The sequence below is a fragment of the Tyto alba genome, unplaced genomic scaffold, assembly GCF_018691265.1.
Source record: "Tyto alba isolate M040663 unplaced genomic scaffold, T.alba_DEE_v4.0 Super-Scaffold_22, whole genome shotgun sequence".
NCBI lineage: Eukaryota > Metazoa > Chordata > Aves > Strigiformes > Tytonidae > Tyto > Tyto alba.
This window is the reverse complement of record NW_024881296.1, coordinates 39,427,275-39,451,096: the sequence shown is the minus strand read 5'-3', so window position 1 is coordinate 39,451,096 and position 23,822 is coordinate 39,427,275. Positions and strand designations below refer to the sequence as shown.

General features: G+C 42.1%; 1 protein-coding gene across 7 annotated transcripts in view; it reads right to left on the bottom strand.

The window, feature by feature from the left end:
• Positions 1 to 10,319: 10,319 nt before the first annotated feature.
• The window catches only part of HS3ST5 (heparan sulfate-glucosamine 3-sulfotransferase 5), a 208,244-nt gene continuing 194,741 nt past the window's right edge, over positions 10,320 to 23,822 (bottom strand). For all 7 annotated transcript variants that reach the window (XM_042795756.1, XM_042795758.1, XM_042795755.1 and 4 more), the window contains 2 exons: positions 16,830 to 16,968; positions 10,320 to 12,063 (listed from right to left, as the gene is read on the bottom strand). In XM_042795756.1, the coding sequence (XP_042651690.1) occupies positions 11,133 to 12,063; positions 16,830 to 16,936 (1,038 nt within the window). In that variant the 5' untranslated portion in view covers positions 16,937 to 16,968 and the 3' untranslated portion in view covers positions 10,320 to 11,132. The remainder of the gene's footprint in view (positions 12,064 to 16,829; positions 16,969 to 23,822) is intronic.

Here is a 23,822-nt window from a genome sequence, read left to right as displayed (position 1 = left end):
TGAGTAAGGGCAGCGCCTTCTAATGATTCACCAACCAGTACAGTCTACGCCAGAAAGATCAGTATAAACTCTTTAAGACTTCATGGCATCCATCCATTAGGCTTCCTAAGGAGGCTGTATAAGATCAGCTGGGGCTGAGCAACCCTAGCAAACATTCATAGCACGCAACCTTGCTTTGCCAGCAGTTCTGTTTTGCACTTGCCCCCCTAAAATGGTTACCTTACATTACGGAGTTTCCTCAGCTGGGAGGAATTTGAATGCTTGTCTCATATATTCAAAGAATATCCACGATGCAAGAAGACACAGCCTCCAGGTGTAGCTCAGTGCACTTCTGGGGTTGAACAAGAAAGCTGTCAAGAAGAGTCTTGTAGGCTAACCCTTAAGAACTATCAGGAAGAGAAGGTACCTACAATTTTAGCCTGCTCCAGTGTTCGTTTTTACTCTTTTCTGCAATATAAAAATGCATTGCTACTACTTTTATTTATCAAGTAACTTAGTATTTTGAGTCATTGCTATTCTAATCCATGATAATTGAGTAAAGATAGAAATCTGGAGTGTTTAGGTGGCTCTAAGGCTTGATACGATGTCTGAGTAGCTATATTCTGGATTTCTTTTAATATCTGTCAAAAGTGGAAGGGAACATGACAGCTGTGAAATATTCAGCATCAATTTACAACATTTTAAAATAAAGCCGGTGTGGCTTTGCAAAAGGAAATTTTACTGGCTCTTGTATTTATGTAGCTTGTGTAAGTAGCTATACTTGTTCCCCCCCTTTTGTTATCAGAGGATAGAATGGCAGGCCACGTGCATGCAGGTGGCAATTTTAAACTCCAGGATGGAAACATAGTCAGGCTTGTTCCCTAATCGGCACTGAGTGCAAGTTTCTCCCTGGGTTAATCCTGTGGGCCTTCAGAGCAAATTGATTTAAATGAGCCTGAAGGTGTAAGAGTAACTGCCCATTGTATAGGATATGCATTGCTAATTACTACTGATGGCAATGATAATTACACGTGGCTACCTCTTAGAAGACTGACCTTACCATTCACTTGAAAAAACCCCCCCAAGACTCTTATTTCCTTTATCTCCTTGATGCAGGCTGGCCCTTTCAATGCATAGCAAATCTGGTGGGTTTCCTTTTCTAGGATAAATGATGGTTTCGATTCACCAGCCCTATAGGCCTGGGCTGCTTCTTTCCAAGGCACTGTGATGCACCACAGCCATCCAAAGTAAAAAGGCTTTTTTCTGTTCCTGTAGAGCTGTACGACTAGTGGAGCTACACTGAGGACCTTGTAACAGCTGGAGCAATTTTCTGAAGATGAAGTTAGTAATAGTGCTGCTGCTAGTCCCACCTCTTATGCAATGCCTATCACCTTTTTTCATATAGTAGATAATGGTAAATTAATTCTTCTGTCTCCATGGGTTCGGAATAGAAATGATGCCTTCTCAGTTCAACAAAGAGGAAAGTCTTTCATCAGTGAAAAATCAGCCAAGGAATTGGATGGCGAAGGCCTCATGCATTACAAAACAGTTGTTTGCAATTAAGGCCAGGAGTAAGATGTGCATGAGCCTGTCATGTTTCTTTTTGTTTATTTAATCAGCCTGAGGCATAACATTAGATGGTTTGAAGTGGCATTGCTTCCTTGTCATGTCCTATGATTTGCTGTGTATTATGTGTACAGCATGTGCACTGTATCAAAGGACTGCAATCTGCTCAAAATATAGATGTTTCATATTTTGCCTGCATACTGATCAATAATCAGGACATTTTCACAGAAGCATTAACCTTCTAAAGTCGTGACTACTGCTGGTAGGGGGAGATTATTTTGAAAGTTGTTAGGGGGAAGGAGCTAGGAATCACAAGGACATGAGAATTAAATTAATTGTGCCGCAATCTTTCTCTGCAGTCACAGTGGCAAGGACTGTGATAGCCTCTGCTGATGTTTCATTTTCTGTCTCACAAGACACACATTTCAGTGAGAGCTGTGGATCACCGTGCACTGTGAAAGAGAACTTTGTAGCGGATATAAAGTCGAATGGGGTCAAAATTGAACTGAAAGGAAGCGAGATGTAAACTAAAGAGAGTCAGGTAGCTTGGTCCTTGGTCAACATCAGCGCCTGAAGTCATGCTACTGCCAGTTTTAATAGGGATCTCAAAATAGCAGGTAATCTTATTTACCATATGCTAAGCACGGTGCAGCAGATGGACGATGGCGTTCTAGTCTTTTCTGTGCTTTCCTTGCACTTGTCAATGCGAGCCCTTGGAAAAAGGCTGCTATCCAGATTGATAACACATGTATGTTCTCTAAGGGCTTGACTCTTTCATCGGTGCACTATAGCAGAAAGAATTGGAAATCCTTTCTCTATGAATGTAAATGCAGTTAGTGGTAGCTGGTAGTTCTGCAGATGGGTTTATTATGTCTGTCTCATAGTTGTCAGAAGGTAAATCAGGCTTTAAAGAACAGATTAGCCAGAGCTGATCAGCTGGTAGAAGCTATGGAATATCACATGTAGAGATCTCCTCAAAGAAACTCATAAAGAACAATTAATGCATAGGTAGTAGTGATGATTAGCTTGGAAACATCACTATTCCAGTAACATAAATGAACCTTCAGTAATAAAATGAAGTCCTCATGTGACAGTCTGAGAATCACTAGACCTATGTTGCCAAGCTTTTTAAATAAAGGGGTTTTTGTCCTCTGTGAAGTAAGTCTTATAAAGGCTATAAACAGTGACGTTGAGGTAGAAGACTAATGGCACTGTGACCCAGTAGCCAGTCTCCTTGGAGCTGACAGGTACAACAACAAAAAGTGTTTGAGATTACTATTAAACTTCCCTTTAATTTAAAGCATTTACCTGAAATCCTTTTCTCTGCGAACAAGGTCTTTAAAAATTAAAATTTACCATAGCTTAGTCTGTTTCTGCAGTCTTTTACAAATCTGAGGACCAAGTCTGCTCAGGAATCTCCAGTAAGTTTAAAGTAGTGTGGCAAGTATTTTTTTTTTTTTGAGAAACTGATAAAACAATCCATAACATTTTCTAAGTGAGTTGGGAAGGAAAATAAATCTTCTATTACCACATTGGTATATTCATTATCGGATTTTAAAGGTACTACCCAAACTTCTCCGATTCGTTTTATACGTCTGGGTAGGGCCGGGAGCGAGGGTGGCCAAGCCCAACCCAGGTGTAAAAGAAGTCCTGAGGGACTGTGTTGGAGAATGGCTCCGAGACAAGGGTCCTGAGCCCGCCGAGCAGTTGTAGGATCAGAGCCTGTTCTGGGGGCTGATGCTGCCTCGCTGATGCTGGGCCTCACTAGGGTTTGCCTGCAGCTGCTGATACAGGAGGAATGTCAAGGACGCTTCAGCCCTGTGTACCGTGGTCTGTCGAAAACAGGTTGAGAGGAATTGGGAATAGTGGCCTGAGAAACCCAGTGTTATGGTAACGGTGGTCTGAGAAACATTGTGTTATGGTACCGTTGTGTATCGAAAACAAGTTAAGAGGAATTAGAAATAGTAGCATGAGAAACTTAGTGTTATGAGAAGCTTGTGCTGCTAGCTAACTGCAAGGAGGTGGACTGTGCGAATACGACCTTTAGAGCTTAAGCCAATCAGCTAGTGACTAGTAGGCATAATAGCGTTGTCTGTATAAATACATGTACCCGGATCGATAAAGTTAGTTGATGCTCTATCACCCGCACTGAACCCGTCTGGGCGTGTCGGTCTTCCGCAGGACTGTGAGCAGCCAGGGCAGGCAACCAGGGCACGGTGCATCAGCAAGGGCAGGGCGCGGCGGTTGGGGGTGGCAGTTTGTGCTGACAGGGCGTCGGGAAGGCGGCCGTGGCTTCCACCCGGCCCTAGGCCGCGGCCTTGCCAAGCTCGGCGCCCACCACAGCCGAGGCGGCCGCCCGGCCGGAGCCGCGGTGGGAACCCGCTGCTGCTCCAGTGCCCGGCTGCAGGGTGGGCCCCGCTCTGACCCCAGTAGCCGCTGTGGGGGGGTGCGCCTGGGGAGGGGAGCCCCTCCGCTTAGTGACGGAGCTCCGGGAGGAGGCGAGTAGGCTGAGGAGCACCAGGGAGCGCAGGAGGGAGGTGGACTACTGGAATCTCAGCCCTGGGGTAGGCCCAACAGGCCCACGGGATGAATGATATGGAGGATTCCCCGTCCTCTCCCCGCCTGACTGAACGGAGTGGCTCAAGGGACAGGGGAGGCGATGGCGACAAGTGCCTGCCCGGCACAGCAGGCGCGTCTCCTGCGTGACCGCCCCACCGGCCCGCGTGCCCTGGCACAATAGCTGTGAGGCTCTGCGAGTGGAACAGAACAAGAACGGGGACGATGGTTCGTCTGGCTTGGAAGGTGTCACCGAGGTTAGGTCGGGCTGCACCCTGCATCAAAACTGCGTTTGTAAAGGAAAAAAAAAAACAAACAAAAAAAAGGCTCATTGGCATAGGAGACTCTCCTGAAGGGAACAGCAGGCCCAATATGCAGATTGGACCCACTTCTTAGAGAAGTTTGCTGCCTCCCTGGGATCCAAGTTAAAGCTGTGAAGAGGAAGCTTCCTACCCTGGCACAGCCCTCAGATCATTATCCGTCATTGATTTCTCCGGTAGGCAGCGATGAAGCTGCAACAAGAAGTCTGAGAGCAATCAAAAGAGACTTCAGGGCCTTGGGACAACTGGTTAAAGGATCGGGAGCACAAGTAGTGTTCTCCTCTATCCTTCCAGTTGCTGGGAATGATGAGGGAAGAAACAGGAAGAGCCAACAGATCAATACCTGGCTCCAAGCCTGGCAGAATTTTATTTTTTTTTTGATCATGGGTCAATTTACATGACAGCGGGCCTGCTGGCAACAGATGGGGTACACCTGTCTCAGAGGGGAAAATGGATCTTTGCACAGGAATTAGATGGGCTCATTGAAAGAGCTTTAAAGTGGATTTTAAGAGGGGGAGGGATAAAACAAGGCTTGCTAGAGGTAAGCCCGGGGGCAGCACACCAATGTGCGATAGCTTGTGATAGCGAGGACTTTTGGTCTGCCATCTCAGTGGAGGTAGGGGACGGAGATCCACGAGGCAGCAAAAATGCAAAGGTCATTGATGTGTTAGGAACCACAGAATGGTCACGTAGGAATCAGGGCTTCTCCCTCCCTAAACAGGTGATTAGATCAGTAGCCCAACTGAAGTGCATCTACGCGAATGCACGCAGCGTGGGCAGCAAACAGGAGGAGCTGAAAGCCATTATGCAGCAGGAAAGCTATAACATAGTTGCTATCATGGAAACAGGGTGGGATGACTCGCACAACTGGTGTGCTGCGATGGCTGGCTATAAACTCTTCAGAAGGGATAGGCAAGGAAGGAGAGGCGGTGGTGAGCCCTCTATGTTAGGGAGTGTTTCGATTGTCTAGAGCTCAATGATGGTGACGATAGGGTTAAATGTTTGGATTAGATATTAGGAAAAATTTCTTCACCAAAAGGGTAATCAAGCATTGGAACAGGCTTTCCAGGGATGTGGTTGAGTTGCCATCCCTGGAGGTATTTAAAAGACGTGTAGATGTGACACTTAGGGACGTGGTTTAGTGGTGGACTTGGCAGTGCTAGGTTAACTGTTGGACTCGGTGATCTTAAAGGTCTTTTCCAACCGAAATGATTCTATGATTCTATCTATTCTTGCAAACTGATGACATAGGAGGATATAGAGTGAAGCTCTGGAACACCTTGTTTGGTGGGTTCAAGGGATTTCTGGGTAAGTACGCAGAAGAGGAAGGCACTCAGTGCTGCTACATCTGAAGATTGTGCTGTCCCCCTGGAGACATCCAATGACTGCAATCCATTGGAGCCTGAAAACGTATTCATGCTTTCCTTGTTTTTATGTTCTTCCTGAGGCATTATCTATTGACCACTTCTAGTGACAGGTCCTGGTTTGAAAAGACCTTTGCTCTGAGCCAGTACAGTTTTAGTGACGTTCCTCACCTTTTTAGGTCAGGTTAGTCTTCTGCTTGTGTAGTGAACTGGAGCAGCTCCATGTGGAAGGAGCATGAGAGTCAGTGCAAAGGAGAGGGAAAGAGCACATTGTGTGGGCAGGAGGATGGGACCTTGGAAGGTGTCAGCTGGGTTGACTTAAACTGCCATGGGATTGTAGACTTCTTCAAACCTGGTTTATATTTTTGACACAGAAAAGAAATAACATTTTATCCCATTTTAAATGAAAGAAGAGGTACATTCAGCTGATAACCGCTTCTTCATCATGAAAGGTCATTCATGAACTTCCTGGTTGCTGCAGGCTTCTCAGTCATTGTACCAAAACCAGCAGCAGTGATTTGTTAGACTGTCACTAGCAAATGATGCTTCTGCATGATCCTTGCTCCAAAATTAGCTGCCTTCAGAGAAGCTAGGCCTTCAACTTTTTTCAAGTGGGTATTAAAAATCCCTTCCAGTGTTGGATCTATCTTTGGCCTTCTCTAAAGATGCAGATAATTCATTTCAGTGATAGCTTATTGCTGGAACAGTCTCTGGCACTGCTGAAACTTCAGTGAGATACATCAGTTAAACTGCATGCAGACACCTTTTGCTGAAATACTCAACCCTACCTCATGGGAGATAAATCAGTTGCATGTGTGAAATCATGTCTGCAAAATAACTGGGTGCAGTAGCTTCAGCGTGGGATTTAGGTATCCCGGCTTAACAATAAATTTATTCCACCAAACTGAAAATGCCTGGAAACTGAATTGTGGAATTCAGAAAATTCTAAAAGTCATGAAATTACTGAGCTTACCACCTTGGACAGGTGCAGAAGTGTTTAAGTAATAAAGTCTCATCTGCTATGAAAGCATCATTTGAAATCTTCACACAAACCAGCTCTCAGTAACTTTGTGGGAGCTTTAATCTCTCACTATTGCTAACATTTGATTGCTCAGAGTAAAATAGATCTAGCTTGCCAAATCATGATTTCAACAAGTCTCATTAGTATCAGGGAGCCTATATGGAGGACAGGGAAAGGAAGTTTCTCCAAAACTTTGTTGTCATGTGCTTGTGGGTTGATTGAAGTTTTGCTTTTGTTTTCTTCAAATTATGATCTACACTTTGGGTTTATATATAATTCAAATCAAAACAGACAAGCAATATAAATTAAATCTTTACCATGTGTATTCAGACATGAATCTTTTGCGTTTACTCAGCAGTCCACACATTCTGGATATATCTCTAAGGCATATGTCCAGTATAAGTAGCTGCTAATATAATTTGGATCTGCAGAGAATTTAAATAATATATATCTATGAAACAAATGTTAACGTCTTTGTTGGCTTAAGTTTATGGGTATGCCTCAGTGTCTTGCTGTGGAGAATGCCATGCAAGAGACATTACTCACAGTGAGCTTCTTGAAAAGAGCTTCACTAAATTCTCTTTTCTGGAGGTTGACCTGCTATGGACCTTGTATTACTACAGCCTCTGTCACTCAGCATCACTCTTGAGATCATCCAGGACACGAAAAAGAAAGATTTATCTAAGTTATTTCCTTATCATCTCCAATCAGAGGGTTCCAATAAATTGCACAGGCTCCCAATATTGGTCAGGTCAGCTAGCCAGGGAGTAAACACATGCACAGTAGTGCTTCCACAGCTTGGGTTTGAACAGTGATTGGGCTGGCTTGTGACACCAGGCTTGGACCTTCCCCGAGGTCTGTGTAGCACTGAACTGATGAGCAATAGTTAAGAAAAACGTTCATGGTAGAGGGAGATCTTCACAGAATGGTTGAGGTGGCAAGTGGGGGTCCAACCCCCCGATCAAGCAGGGACACCCAGAGCCAGTTGCCCAGGGCCGTGTGTCCAGATGGCTTTTGAATACCATTGCCAGCGCTTACTTAGCCTGAGTAAAAAAGTTTTTCCTGATGTTCAGACAGTACCTCCTGTGTTTCTGGTTTTGCCCATTGCCTCTTAAAAATCTTGGACTAGTATATTGAAATATGTGGCTAAAAATGTCTCTCTTGTACTCTTTGCCATCATTGAAAAAAAAAAAAAAAAACAACATATTAAAGTAGTCAAAATACATTTTTATCATGTTTATCCTGCTTTCCTTAAGAAAAGGCGGTATAATGGGTTAATGGTAAATTAATCACTGATCTCCAAATGACAATGCTTTATCTACCTATATACTGATTTCTGAAAATACAATTTGAAATTCATCTCTGATATTCTTTTACGCTGCAAATTGTTTTTCTATGTAGTTTAAATAACAGCTGGGACAATTCGATAAAAATGCACAGAAATATTAGCGGTTTTAATCCAAACATTTATCAGAGCTGTGAAGCCTGCAATTTTATGGTACAGAAAACATGAAAGATGCAATGTCTTTAGAGAACTTGAATGCCATAAGTTAACAGCTGCAACTTCATATAGCTGTGCATCACACTGCAATCATAAACTCGAGCTATGAGCGCTCTTCCCAGTCTGAGCGCTCATGATCAATCTGAATAGAAATGATTCACTCAGGATTTGGGAAGCAAAGCAAAGAGGCTGAAATGAATTATTCACAAATTGCTCCTGAAGAGGTAAATACCATAAGGTCAGAACTTCTCAAACCAGTTATGGATACTGCAGCAAAATCCCCAGAGTGTGCTTTGGGTGGTGTGTTGGACCTATGTATTTATTAAGAACCAGTTTTGAAATTTTCTCTTCGCTAGCTAATGTCAAAAAGGCTCGAGGACGTGCACTGAAGGTTCAGTGACAGTGAATCCGTCTCCTGCTCTTTTAGGCTTCTTAATACAGTTCCAAGCCTCTGAACCCTCTTTCCTCCCCTGCTATTCCTGACTATTCCTCTGTGGGTTTTGAACTAGATTTGTCTAAGATATCGCCTAAATTTATCCATGTGTCTCCAAAATTGCAAACGATAAGCTGGAGTTGAGCCAGCTGACTTTAACAGGAATGTGCGTAGTCGTGCCTGTTAGATCACAGTCTCTGTGATTTTTCTGATCAATGCAGAGAGATATTCATTTCAAATGCATATTTCATGCTTAGAGGTAACTTTGGCCTAACTCGTCCCTTTCATTGAAAATACATCTCAGCTTTTAGTTGCATTTTGTAGCCAGGACTGTATGAAGCCAGTAAGTATTGCCCGAAGCCATCTGGAATCTGTCTGCTCACCTCAAGATTGTGAAAATGTTGAACTGGATAAAATCTCCTTGTTGAGCACTATTAGGTGAGTTAAATGTCTCAGCCTTTGTGTCTGGACGTGGGCAGGATAAATGGCTCTCAGACAGGAAAACAGGGAGGAGTATCGTAGCTATTGCGGAAGATTTCACATATGCTCTACCGTGTTCTGCTGGCAAGGCTCCAAAGCAGCACGAAGAAAGGGCACATTGCTCACAGTGCTAGCACATGTGATTAAAGATACAACAAGACAAGCAGCAATCTCTTACAAAAGTCTTAAAAATCACTTCTTTAGAAAAATGATGCTTCCAAATCACTGAACAAGATAAACAGCCCATAGGGAAAACTTGATTTTATTATAATCTGAGCTACTTTGCTACCATAGCTCAGAATATTCAGATGTTCTGGATACCTTCCAAAATCCATGTCCCCATCAATCTTTAGATGTTGGTTTTAAAGTTGTTTGGTTGTTTTTTTGTTTTGTTTTGTTTTTGTTTGTTTGTTTGTTTGTGTTTTTTTGTTTGTTTGTTTGTTTTCTTTCTTTCCTTTTTTCCTTACTTCAGAAGACATTTTTCAATTGCCGTTATTCTTTTGCTTATGAATCTTTAAGAGCCATGCAAAGCATAAAGCATGAAAATACTAATTTCCTCAGCTAATTTCTTGTCACTCACTGAAAGGAAACATGAGCTATATGTTTATACCAGTAATAAAAACACTGCGGGTTGTTGTTTGGAGCAGGTGCATATGTTGCCAGATAAAAGTAGAGGTATCACAAAAGTTTTCTTTGACTTCTGAAACATCACCAGCTTTTGGTGATGAAATCTATGTAACTCTCCTTCTAATCTTGTTTGTCTGTCTGTTATTTTGGTTTTAATGGCATCTCTACTTTTTTTGATATGCCTCGTTATAGTAAGCTTTTACATTCATTCTTTAGCCTCACGGGCTACTGCAACTGAATTAATTACAGCAAAGTGCTGCAACAGAACAGCAATAATGTTCTTTAAGGTGTGCATTACACCAGATTCTCAGATGGATGAGTTTTTTAATAAACTCAGCTACACTTCATGTATCAGTTTTCTCAACTGTCTAGAAACCAGGTTTACATGTGCGGCTCTCTCTCACGCACATGCTCATGATCTGTCTGGGCTTAGTGACCACACTGACGTATATCAAGCAAAGGTGAAAAGCCATTGCACATATAGGTAATTTTAATCCATTCCATTTTTAAATACCACAATAAATTTAATTTTCACAATAAATTAAATAGCCATATTCAGTTTACAAAATAGAATTACTTAGTGTGAAACCAGTATTTACAAACATTGTACACTATGTACATGATGTTTAGCTTTGTTGACACACAAGCATAGAACAAAAAATTTTGACCTTTTTTGACACATGATTGACATGCTACAAGTGACACTATGGTCCATACAATAAAACAATAGTGCAAACTCACCACAGGAACTCTGAAACAATGTAGTTTGTATGAGATAAGATATTAATTTCAAATAATAAGAAAATAGTACTATCCACTCTCATTGTAAAAATTCAGCACTGTGTTTAAAGTGTCAGTATTCCTTTAGCAGTATAGATACCAAATATAGCCTGAAGATTACGCTTTCTCACAGCTTCGCAGACTTTTGACGTGAATTTTTGTGGCATAAACTAACGTTTTGCTTAGATCAATAAGTATGTCACATAAACACTTCACTAAGTGAGAGGAACACTGACCCTTTTAACCTTGTCTGACTTTATTTTCCTAAATACCTCCTTTCCCGTTATTATTATATCTGAAAAGATGCAACTATGCTGACAGTAAATTTATGTTAGTTACTACTCTGTAGAAAAAATTGAACCCACTGTATATTTGGTCACACACTGCATATGTACACGTATGCATGAAAAAAGTTACTTAGCCATGTCTATGAAAAGTGCATATTTTAGCAGAGACATTTATTGCATGTCTCAGGTGCAACAGAAAGTATTGTATGAAGTTTAGTTTAGGGCCACTTAAATGTCCTCCCAGTGATCTGGTAAAATTTTTGATTGAAAGGGTGAAAGAACTTGCGCAATTTGGTAATGACAGAGGTGTCCACCTCTGGATGGATGCGTCCCTTGCTACCCGCCAGGCACTTGTTAAAGACAATGTTAAATCGCAAGCAGTAAAACCCTCTGGTGGCATTGAAGTATAAATTGTACTGACTTATCCTCGGAGGAAGATTTAGGAACTTCTCGACCAGCTGGAGCTCTGGCAGTGGTTCTGTGATGAGCCGGTCTCCGTCCACAATATGAAACTGCTCGATGGGGAAGTATTTTAACCATCTCTCCAGATGTTTTGTGTAGATGCTGGTTCTCACTGCCTTGTACTTAGTGTTCACTTCGCAGGTATTCGGGTCGATAGCCAGCTTCTCAAATTTGTAGTAAGTTTTGTTCTTTCTTTCCTTACCTTCCAGCACCTGAGTGTAATCAGAAATAGCTCTTGTGGTAGGTTCCCTGACAATGATCAATAATTTGATAGATGAGTTCATTTTGTAAATCCTTTCAGGTACTTCCTCAGTGATAAAATACGCGGGGCTTTTCTCAATTGTTATTTGATGAGGGTAAGAAAAAGGCATTTTTTTCCGGTACCACTCAATCCCCTTGGCATAGTTCTCATCATTGTCGAAGAAGTGAATCTCTTGAGAAGCTTTGACCACGGCGGGGTGAAGGTTCAGCATCTCCAGTAGTGCTCGGGTGCCTCCTTTCCGCACCCCAATGATAATGGCCTTGGGAAGCTGCTGGACCAGATTGTGCAGTCGTATTTGTTCCTTGGTGGCATTGCCCTTCCGGAACTCGTGGAGCAGCCCTCGCTTGAACTGCAGAGCTCGCAGCGGGATCTCGTCCTGGCCGCGGGGTCCAAACCGGCCGTCGATGGGACAGAGGGGCTGCAGTCTGCAAGCAAAATAAGAGTTACGTGTAAAAAGAGGGTATCTCTCAAGGCAAGTTTTTTGTGTAAGGCCACCACGCTCTTGGAAACCTTTTTCAATGTAATATGGTGTGCCCATCTTTCAAGCGTTATTTTATTCTGCCAGTGGTGCAATTGTTTGCAAATTGTCTGGTTATTGATTTTGATATTTCGCTGCGATTTTGCTGAGTAACTCCTAACTCCACCCTTCTGCTCTTTGCAGGCATAGGCACTGTGATTACTGTTCTCAGGGCTTCCTGAACCTTGCCTCACCTCCCACATTCCTCATTACTTTGTGATTGCTTTGGCAATTTTTAAAGTGTTCTAAGATGACTTTTATTTTGTTCTTTTGATCTGAAAATCCACTTCATTTAAGTCATCTCTTTTCAACACTTTTCTCTCTTATTCTAGCCTGAATTACTTCCTGTGCTTCCCATTGTGTTGACTTCGTTAGCTGCTGATCCAGAGTTGACCTTTTTACTGAAGAGAAGCAAAAGGGATGAAAACCAGCTTTCTAGGCATTGCCTTTCAATATTTACCCTCCTCTTTAGAAGATGCCTGGTGTTTTCCCTGCAAATCAGAATCAGAGAGACCAAGGTTCTGAATCAGACATGATTAGCAAGGCACAGAAAGAATGGCAAGAAAAGTTTTTAAAAATGCATTTATTGCATCATCACTTCAATGATTTTCTTATCATCAGTTAGGTATTCTCCCAGTGAACCTTATTCTGTGCCTTACTGCTCCTTCTTTTGTCCCTGCATTTTTGACTATTGCTTTATATTCACCTGCAATTATTCCACCTATTTTCCACTTTTCTAATGCTTCCTTCTTGTATTTGATGTCACTGAATACAAGAAAAGATTCGATGAGAAAAATGTTAAAATCTTGCTACTGCAGAACCTTGAATAAGCCCTCACCTCCACTCCCAAATCAGCGCTTTGGTCATTATACAGGACAATATTGCACTGAAGATGAAATTCGTGTGCAGAGAGAGCTTCCAAAGCCCTACAGAAAAATATCATTCACAATTTCGTGGAGCCATGCTCTCCAAAACTAAGGATATGTAAGAACAAAGGTTGCCTAGGCAATTTTAATATGAGCTCGCTGTGCATATATATTATGATACATTTCTTAAATTACACGGCCACATGCTATTATTTTTCACAGGACCCCTGCCTTAGCCAGTATACCAGATGGGCAATGCTCATTAATAGCTGTTTAGGTATTCAGTATTTATTCTGGTTTCTCAGCATGTGGCCCCTCACTCATTTACTGTATATTATTCAACCCCTGCTTTCAGGACAGAATTATTTATTTCTTTATGGCTTTTCCATCCATCACTGCTTGTTGGGGTCTCTAATTTGACACTGATGCTAGGACAATGGATGGTTGGGACAAAGCAAGTTTGATCCTCCTGGCTGACCCGCTAGCTCTTTCCTTGATTATCCAGATGCTGAGAGATATAGCCTGTCCAGACAGAGCTGAAGAAACAACCCAGATGACATTGCTGGGCTCACATGAACTCTAGCTAGGTCCTTCAGACTAATTAGAAGGTGTGATGAGAAGTGAGTTCCTGTCGTTGTTTCTTTTCTTAAGGTTCTAGTATCTTCTTTTCCCGTGCTCTCTGCCATCAACCAAATAAGAGCCTGACTTGGTGGCAAAGACTGAATCATTGAAATGCTGATGCAAACCTGCCAATTAAAAAAAAAAAAACAAAAACAACAAAACAAAACAAAACAAACAAAACAAACCAACCAAACAAAAAAAAATAATAATAATAAAAAAACAAAAACAAAAAACAAAAAACAAAAAACAAAAAAAAACAACCCAAATAAAAAAACCCAAGCTGAAATCAATGTCTTGACTTAGTGGTACACTTTGCTCAGACTGTGGCGTGGATGGTAAAACAGTCCCTGCAGCATTGAGGTGGCAATTAAAAACATAGGAAACAGAAGCTGCAGTTGCTATCTCTGTTCTTCTCTTCCCTCTCCTTCTGTGTATTTGTTATTTGTTTTCAAGCAAAGAGGATTCCACAACAGCAATTCCAGACCCATTTCAACTAATTTTATCTCTTTTGCTCAAAAAGACAGTTAGCACTGCCTTCAGTGTAACACAACAGCTTGTCAAACAGGGTGGTTTCCTTTAAAAGTAAATAAATACTCAAGATATCCTCTAGCCTAAGGGAAAAGATTGGATGTTGTTAAAAGTCCTTCCTCAACACTTTACATTTCAGTTTTTTTACTCTTTCCCCTTTCTTCTCCTCTCTAAACAATAAAATGTATCTTTTAAAAGATCTTGGCAGTGGTGGTATTAAGCAGGCTGTCAGATGTTGGTTGTTGAATGCCCAGATGTAACTATTTACTGTTATATTGCAACATGTTAATATTTTTGATTCTCCGAGTCATTTTTTCCATTAAAAAAACAGTCCTTTCCAAAGAAAGAGTATATGACATTTATTATATCACTGAAATTGCTGTCCCAAAACAGGTAATTTCTCAAACTGCTACAGTAAATCTCCACAAATACTCTTCTTGAGAAAACCCATCGTAAGACAATTCATCTCAGGCAACTGTATTTGTGTCAAATTTCGAAACAGCTAAAATAAGGCTGGGAAATCTTAATGAGAAGTGGTGTCCCTCCTAATCCAGAATTCTTGCTAATCTCCTTCCAATGGAGGTGTCACGGTGGCAAACGATTCTAACCCTGGTTCCAGCAGGAGCAGTTCAGAGCATGGAAATCAAACGCGGCAGCTCCCGGTACTGCCAGTGAGGGAGTCAGGCAACTCAAGGACTGATCCAGATCTTCTCAAAATTGCCAGGCACAGAGTCTGCTTGAGCTTCCACGTGTGAAGCGACTCCGTGCACTCAGGATCTGAAGGAAGGTGGCCTCCCCTGGAGTGGCGTGCTCAGTTTAGCTGATTATGAAATCAGACAAGCTAGTGGTAATTTCTCTTTGGGCCCAAGAAAACTCAAAACATTCCCGTTGAAGAGCCTAATCTGAGGCTATTAAACGTGGGCCATCCCCAGCTCTCTTATTCGAATTAGATAAACAGAAATTAAGTATGAATTAATCTGGATTTCTTCCTGAACGATTAGTTATTCCAAAGTCTACTGAATCCACTCAGTGTCCTTTTACTGCCAGATTCAACAAGTTTGGATCGTGCCCTAGTGCTGAGGCAGAAGATTATCTCCAGTAAATTCACCTGCGTCTCATCCTTTCTAGTGATTCTTTCTCTTCTTTCATAACAAGTCCAGGTAAAGAACCGCTTTTTAGCAGTGTGGTATTTTTCACACTGGGTAATGCAAAAGAATGAAACTGAATTTTACTGCCATTGGCACCATTATATATGAAACAGGTGGAATTCACTGCCGCAGGAGGTCAGTGAGTCAAATACTGTGGCGAGATAATTTTATAGCCATCAGTAAATTCTGTAGATGTGCAAGCGTAGATAATAGCATAAGGTTAATTAGATTTCATGCCTCTGAGCATAAAATATACTTTTGCAGGGACCAGTAAGGATTTCTGCCTCCTTTCACAGAATCACATTAGTCTCCGTGAAGTTTTCACCTCTGAAGCGTCAGAGATGCTTTGACCACCAGGGGAAAGAAGATATAAATTCTGGGGCTTAATTTGCAACGGACTCAGTCCTAGATGAGCACACAGTCTCCCTCTTCTTCTGGGGTGGATTTAAGCAGCTGAAGAAGGCACCCAGTCACCTCAGAGGAAGCTCAACATTACTTAGCAATGGACACTAGGTAGCTCTGTTTTCAATTTTCTTTCCACACACGGCATATTCACACCGTGTTGCGTCACCATTTTGAATTCAAATAATATTTTCCATCATTTAAGAGAAGGACAGTAATAGAGCATTAGCACTGGCAAGTTGCCTACCAGCTTCTGGAAGCCTTGAAGTCTTGTTTCACTCATTCTTTTGAAACACCTATTTTATTTTTTTTGTTTATATCCTGTTTTTGTGTAACACTTACCAGCACAGTCCCAGGCTATTTTGAAGGTGACAGAAGTAGCAGTGGCAGTGCAGCTAGCACTACTGTTGCTACTGTTGCACTGTTAATAACCAGTGAAAACTCAGCCCAGACAAAAGTGCCAAATACTCTTTGATTTCCTCAGCTGGATTTTCCACTGCTCTCCAGGAAATTACTTGCAGAGAAAACCCACTTATTTAGCACATTCAGCTCCAGAAAATACTGGCTAATTAACATAGCTAAAATTCTCAAACCCTGAAGCAACCTTTCAAGTGAAATAGTATTCAAAACTTGACAAGCTACTCTGCAGGCTCATACTTAATTTTAACTACCCCTGTAGCACATTAATTGCTTGCTCATAAATTTAGAGGCGATGGTATATAAATACATCATAACTGTTTTGCTGAAACTAGAGGTCAACACACAGATGCACACAGACAAAAATGAGCTACTGTAATGACATTTTTACTGGATGCTGTTTTATTTCTTCCCTGAAAACAAGTGTCAATGTGCTTAGAATACAAATGGACAGATGGAAATACTCCGACAGGGGTGACCCATGACTCTATTTTCTTGCTCTCTTCTCCAAAGGGGAGGAAAGAGCAATGAAAACCACCACTAGAATACAGTCTTTCTTTCTTTCTTTCTATACAAGAATAGACACTAAAATAAAATTAAAAAAAAAAAAAAAACCAAAAACAAATCAGACCCTTGAAACAAAAACTCAGGCAATCTTAGCCCATTTATAATTAGGCTACTTAATGACTTACCTATCCAAGCTCCCAACTCTGGCAACTAGATATAGGAGACTTCCAATAGCAAGGCTGCCTAGCACAAAGAGCTTCTGTCTCAGCAACGCCTGCTGTTTGAATAGCATGGCCCTCCATCAATCTTCAGGACTTCTTCAGTCTGCAGAGACAAGAACATATAAAACACTCATCAGAAAGCAATATGCAGGGCGATGTTTAATCAGTTGTTGCAAGTGATTAAGCCAGACTTGCAAAATCTATTCAAACTGCAAAATAAATAGTTAAAACTTTTTCTTTTGCTACCATTTTTCTGTCACACATGGTAACACCGGGCAATGTATCTGTGATAGGGTGGCAATTCTGGAAGTCACAATTCAGGTACACCCACCATTTGGGCTGTCTGATAGCCACACCCGTGGGTCTTGACTGTATAGAGGCTTGTATTGGGATAGGATCTTTTGTTAGGGAAATATGTTTAGAGTTTAAGCCCTTCAGAATCAGCCTGAGCTAGATTTCAACAGAGATTTAAATGCTCTGCTGCCAAGTGAGGCAACAGTAACCAGGAGTTAGTCTTGCGGGTCCCTTGCACACAGTGTATGGGGGCACATTTACTGTGTCTCTATTATTGTTAGAGTGTAATCTGGAGAGAAATTGAAACCAGTGCATTTCCTGATCCGTGCCAGCAAGCCCATGATGTCAGACCTGAGAAGCATTTATCTGAGGTAGGCACAGCAATGAGTTTTTAATACCAGTGCATCCTATCAGCTCTCCCTGTGCTGGTCATCAGCTTCAGCTGTTCTGTGGAGAACATTTTAAGCACCTCATCTGCCTGACTCCAGCCTTGGCTGTCACCTCAAGACCTGATGGGACACACACTGGCATCCTCGAACTGAGCATGCCAGAATTCAGCCACACCGAAGCATAGACTCAGATTTCCTTTTCTTATGTTCTCCAGAGACCGTCTAAAGCCCACAGATGAGTTTTGATTCAAATATTTTCAACGCGAGGCAGGTAGGAGTCAAAAGATGTGACCTCGTGTCAAGGAGATTCAACCAAAATAACAAGGAGGTCCCTAGGAAGTGCCAAGTAGAACCGTTTGTCTTTAGCCCGACTCTTCCCTAGGCATCAGGTTTGTGTTTGGGACTTGTCGTGGTTTAGGCCTGATTGGCAGCCAACCACAATGCAACACCTCTCTCTCCCTTCCCCTCCGGCAATGAGAAGGGACAGAGAGCCAGGCTTGGGGTTCAAGATAGGACTGGGATGGGGGAAAATCCCCCTTTTATGATCACGAGCAAAAGGCAGACTCGTTAGGGGAAGAAAAAAAGAACATATATGTATTACAGACACTAACAACACATAACAGAGTAGGACAGTGAGAAGCATTGCCACATCTTGAGAACACCTTCCCCCCACCCCTCCCTCCTTCCCGGGCTCAGCTCTGCTCCCGATATCTCTACCTCCTCCCCCAGTGGCGCAGGGGCAGGGAATGGGGGGTGCAGTCAGTGCTGCCACTTCCTTCATCTTCGGTGAAGGGATTGTCCAAAACTTGTTCCCCCCTGCTCCATCGTGGTCCCCCTCTCACAGGAGACAGTCCTCCACAAACTTTCTCTGACTTGAATCCCTCCCATGGGCCGCAGCGTTCCCCACACTGCTCCGTCATGGGTCACTAACTCCCTCCGACTGGATTCCCTCCCACGGCTGCAGCCCTTCCCGAGCTGCTCCGGCGTGGGACTCCCCCGCATGCTGCAATCCTCCTAGCGCTGAATTACAGCAGTGGGGCTGCCTTTTCCCATGAGACCCCGGCCTTCTTCGGGCACAGAACCTTGATCATATGAGCAGAAGCCACAGGCCATAAATCAATGTCTGCTCCACCGCAGATCTCCATGGGTGGCAGGGGGGGGCCGCCCTGCCGTCTCCCCACAGGATACAGGGGGGTCTCTGCTCCGGCACACCTCCCCCCTCCTTTCTTCCTCCGTTCCTCCACTGACCTTGGTGTTCATGCAGCTGCAACAACTCCTCCTCACCAGTCCCACTGCCTGTCACCACGTCCCTTCTTAAATACGTTATCGCAGAGGCGCAGCTGATGGGCTCAGTTTTGGTGCAGAAGTGGAGCTGACGTGGAGCTGGGGGAGCTTCGAGAAGCTTCTCCCAGGGGGCCGCCCCGATAGCCCCCTCCCCTGCCACCAAAAAACTCCACCACTCACTCAACCCAGGACAGGACTCAAGACCTGTTTAGGAGACTGAGAGCTGCCTGCCTAATGCCTTCTTACGAGAACTGAGATGAAAGATCAGCTCCTCCTTTCAGAGCATAGCCAAAGGTGACGTGGTTCTTCACTCTGTACCAATCCTGGGTTTTCAGATCTTCTCACTGGGGTCAGGGGATGTAAAGCCATAACATCTACCTACCAAATGAATGCTTTAATCACCAACTTGATCCTCTTCACGCAAAAACATAAACTGGAGTCACCTGAACTACTCATCCATAGTCTCACTCCCTCAACCAATGAATGTTTAATGTGTTATGGAGAAGTTTCAACAGGAAGTGCTTTTCTTCTGAATTTTGACTGGACTTACTTTGAACAACTTTTGATGTCAAGTTTCTTAAGTTTTCCTACTAGCAGAGCTCCTTTTGCAGCTCACTTTCTTCTTTTCCAGCCTTAGGATTTGCATCAAGCAAGGCTGGGAGAGATTACTGTAAGCATGTAACTATATACAGAAGCAGAGTGGGTAGTGAGTACAAGGTTTGACTGGTGACTGTTAAACAGAGCCTGCAAATGGTTCTTTGTCCTGCTCATCCTGTTAAATTTTTGTCCCAGAAAGCTCAAGGGCAGTAGAATAGTCATTCCCAAGCACATTTATTTTACTTTGTAAAACCAGCCCATCATCTCTTGATAAAAGAGCCATGCACCACTGAAGCTCTGAGTCTGACTGAGTCTCTAACACGCTTCTGGTGTGCTAATAATAATAGTTACTCCTTATACAGCCAGGTCATAGCTCAGAATAACCTATCATACAGGATAACATACAGAATATATTGCTTTTTACACAGATAAAAGCAACTCTATAATAAGAATTCTTAGATAAGATCCTCATTGCAGCAAAAATCATATAAAACACAGAGTAAGAGGAGTTTACAATGTAAATACAGAGACAGAAGAAGTATTATCATCCTTTAAAAAATAAATGAGGAGCAGAAGTACAGAGAGATTAAGTGATTTGCTCAAGGTCACAGAGAAAACCTGTAGCACCAGTGGAATTTAGTGTGAAATGTCTGAATTTTTATCTAGTGCCTTAATTACCTGGTAAACTTTTGCCTTTTTTGTAGCATACTTTTTCTGAACATCGAAAAATAAATATAAAGATGACATATAAATGTGGAATTCTAGACACTGAGCGAGGCAAAACCCCTATAGCTGAAGCACCCACTAGAAATGCAAATATAACATTATTTATTTGCTTGCTTCATTTTTATTCTCACTTTCAGCATCTAATTTAAAGTCCATAGAAGGAGTTTTATTCCAGAGAGGATGTGACCTCTGTATTTTCTTCAGATGTTAGGTTTTTTAATGAAAAAAACATAGAAAAATATCTCAGCTTCAGAAAAGGCTACATCTTGCAATGGATGTACTGAGATAACTCTGCGTGACAGAGGAGAGGACTGAAGAAACACTTCTATTTAAGCCACAGAGTTAATACAACCAGAATGTGATTAAGGTGAAGGTCCCTAAGGCAGAAGTGTTGCTGGAGACTAACACGGCAACACTTAAATGAAATGGAAAGAAGAAATGAAAAGGAAGAAATGAAAATTCTGGGGCATAATATAAGCTGGACAAAGTTTACTCTAAGGAACTCATACCTTTAAACTTAACAAGAAGCTGGAAGGCAAGATAAAATGTAATCCAAAGTGACAAGATTTTAGTAGCTATTTGAGGCAAATAAGGGTGTTTTTTGAAAAATTCTTCTGTTAGGGATGACAGCTGAACTGGCACACAAGCTGCTGACCAGTAAGAGGAGGGTTGAGAAAGCCGCAGGCAGAAATTTCCCAGTAGCTGAGTGCTGAACATGGAACCTCCCACCAAAAGAGATGACAGTCTACCGTCGCACATCTCCACTGGGCTTCCATCAGAAATGTCTGTCGTGAACAATCTAGTTAAATATGCATATGAGGAAAGTCCCTTCCTGGCTATCTAAGAACAACACAAAGAACAAGATGAAGAATTCACAAAAAGCACAAAGAAGAACACAAAGAATTCACAATGTGGAACGCATAAGTTCTAGAAATGAAAGTGTGTGCAACATCACGTGGAGAAAAAAATGCCATGTGCTTTGTGATTTCAGATGCACAGCTAATCTAACTTGTTAGATTGACATAGTAAAGTTAAATAAAGAAGCTTTGTTTAGCACTAGAAAGTAGTCTTATCAGCGTATTGATGTGAATGCCTCACCCAGCCCCATTCCCCATGTTCCCGTCCTTGCTGGTGAGAGGACTGGGGTAACCGAGTGAATCGTCAAGAGGAAACAGTATAACTATGTAGAATTCTGATTATAAAACCAATTGAAAAACAGATGGACTGTTCCTGACTGTCGTGGTTTGAGCCTGGTCGGCAGCCAAACACCCCGCAGCCGCTCACCCACCCCCCTCCCCCCCTCCCCCCCCCCCCCGGGAATGGGGGAGGGAATCGGAGGGGTAAAGGGACACTCTCAGGTTGAGATAGAAACAGTTTAATAATGGTAATAAAATGAAAACAATGACAGTAATAGAAAATATAAACGGGCAATGCACAATGCAATTGCTCCCCACCCGCTGACCAACACCCAGCCCGTTCCCAGCCAGCGATCCCGAAATACCAAGATCTCACAATCGCAATCCTGAAAGCAGGAGAGAGGGAGCCCCTTCCCGCCCACCCCTCCTCTATACAGTGAGCACGATGTTCCATGATATGGAATATTCCACTGGCCAGTTTGGGTGCAGTGCTGTGGCCGTGCTCCCTCCCAGCTTCCCGTGCCCTTGTGCACGGGCAGGACATGGGGAGTTGGAGAGTCCTTGAAATCTCAGCAGCAGCCGAAAACATCAGCGTGCTATCAGCATTCTTCTCATACCAGATCCCATACTGAATCCAAACCACAGCACTGTTTTTGTTACCAAAAAGAAACATTAACTCTATTCCAGCCCAAACCAGGATGCTGACAAGATGAAAGGATCATGGATAAAGGAAGATATTGAATATACTGGCCAAATAATGTGAATTTTGGGTGAACTCTTTTAAGAGTTGGTTCTAAGTTTAAGTTAGGTCAAAGTTAAATGAGTAGGAGAAAACAGAAAAAAGCATACCAATAATAATATTACTGATAAAAGTCTGAATTCGATAAAACCTCAGATTATGCAGAAGGACTGAGAGCAGAAGCTGTTGCTGCAATCACCTATTCCAAATAAACAGACAATGAGACAAGATCTCCAGGAACTTGTTTGAAAATGATCAGAGGGAAATTTTTGGACACATGGAGCAGAAATGAAAAGATGCTATTGATAAATGACTAGCCTGTGGTCGATTACAGAGAGAAGTGTAAGAAAGAAAGGCAACATATAATCCTTTGGTAAACAGACTGAAGAGATACAGTCTTGATGGAGTGATGTGATTAATCAAAGTGAAGTACAAACCACAGGCAAATATGCACAAAAGAGGCTGGAAAAAATAATAAATAGGAAGTGGTTTTTTGGTTTAATTTATCCATCAGTTGACATAGATTTTTTTGATTTTGCACACCAGCAGGGGTCATCTGTTGACCAACAAATATTTGTCTTCATACACTGCAAAACGATCTTTGAGTTTATGTGGAATTTAAATACAGTGACTGAGAAAACAAGTCAGGGAACTGATAGCTTGGCATGTTTCCATTTCTCTTGATTTTGCCTTACGTTTCTTGAATGTTAACTACAGATTCTTGCATTTGTCACTGTGAGTGAAAATCGTACAAATGAAGCACTTAGACTTTTTCTGGGGTAGGAAAGCACATAGTGTTTGGGAAAGGAGGGAATTTACCCCTCCAGCTGTGTGCACCAGCTCGTCAGCTCATGACCTTCTTCACGGTGTGGCTGGAATAGTTGGTCATGCTCCTGCTCCTTCTTTAGCCTCCTCCAGGAGGCTCCTCCTCCCTTCCTCTTGTGCTGTCTCACCACTGATGAAGGTCTGGGGCTAATGGCAAGGAAATATTACAGTCCCCCTGTACTTTTCCCCCAATACCTTTTCCTTCAATGGCTTAATTGTAAGAGTACTACTGCACCGTGCGGACTGTATTAAAGAGCTAGAATGCTACGATGAAGCAGAACATGATTTTTCATTCCTGATAGCATTGAATGGACTGAGAACAGACAGAATTCTTTCCCTTTTTGACACAGTAAAATGAAATGGATAATGGGAACCGAAAGCTTTGAAAATCCCTTTTTTTTTTTTTTTTTTTTTTTTTTTTTTTTTTTTTTTTGAGGGGGCCTGCAAAAATGGAATTTGGAGGTTTTTTAGAATTTTCCTTAATGGTTCATATTTTCAGTACAAAAAAGAAATTTAATCATGATGAGTAATTACAGTGTTTCATTTTTTTTTTCTATCATAAGAGTGAGATGAGATGAAAAAAGATTAACGCACACTTGTTCAACTCAGGTTGTGAAGGAAGAAAAGACAGAAATATGTTCACAATGTGAGACAAGCTCACAGATTCAGGTACATGTCCCTGTGTACCAGACACGTCCTTTTCTTCTCATGACTCATATTGACTGAAACAGTGGAGAAGAAAATATCAGCAAAGCTGATGGAAAACAGTAAATGATGCAGATAAACTCCAACATAAAGATTTCCTATAATTTTATGCCACAGCTGTGACAATAACTTAAAAATACATTTTTTTTTTTTGGTCTGCTATTGTAGAATTTTGACATTTAGGACTGCCTTTGAGCCGCCCTTGAAGCCATTTTTTTTTTACTCTGGGAGACCATCCACGAAATCAGCATCTGTATGTGGA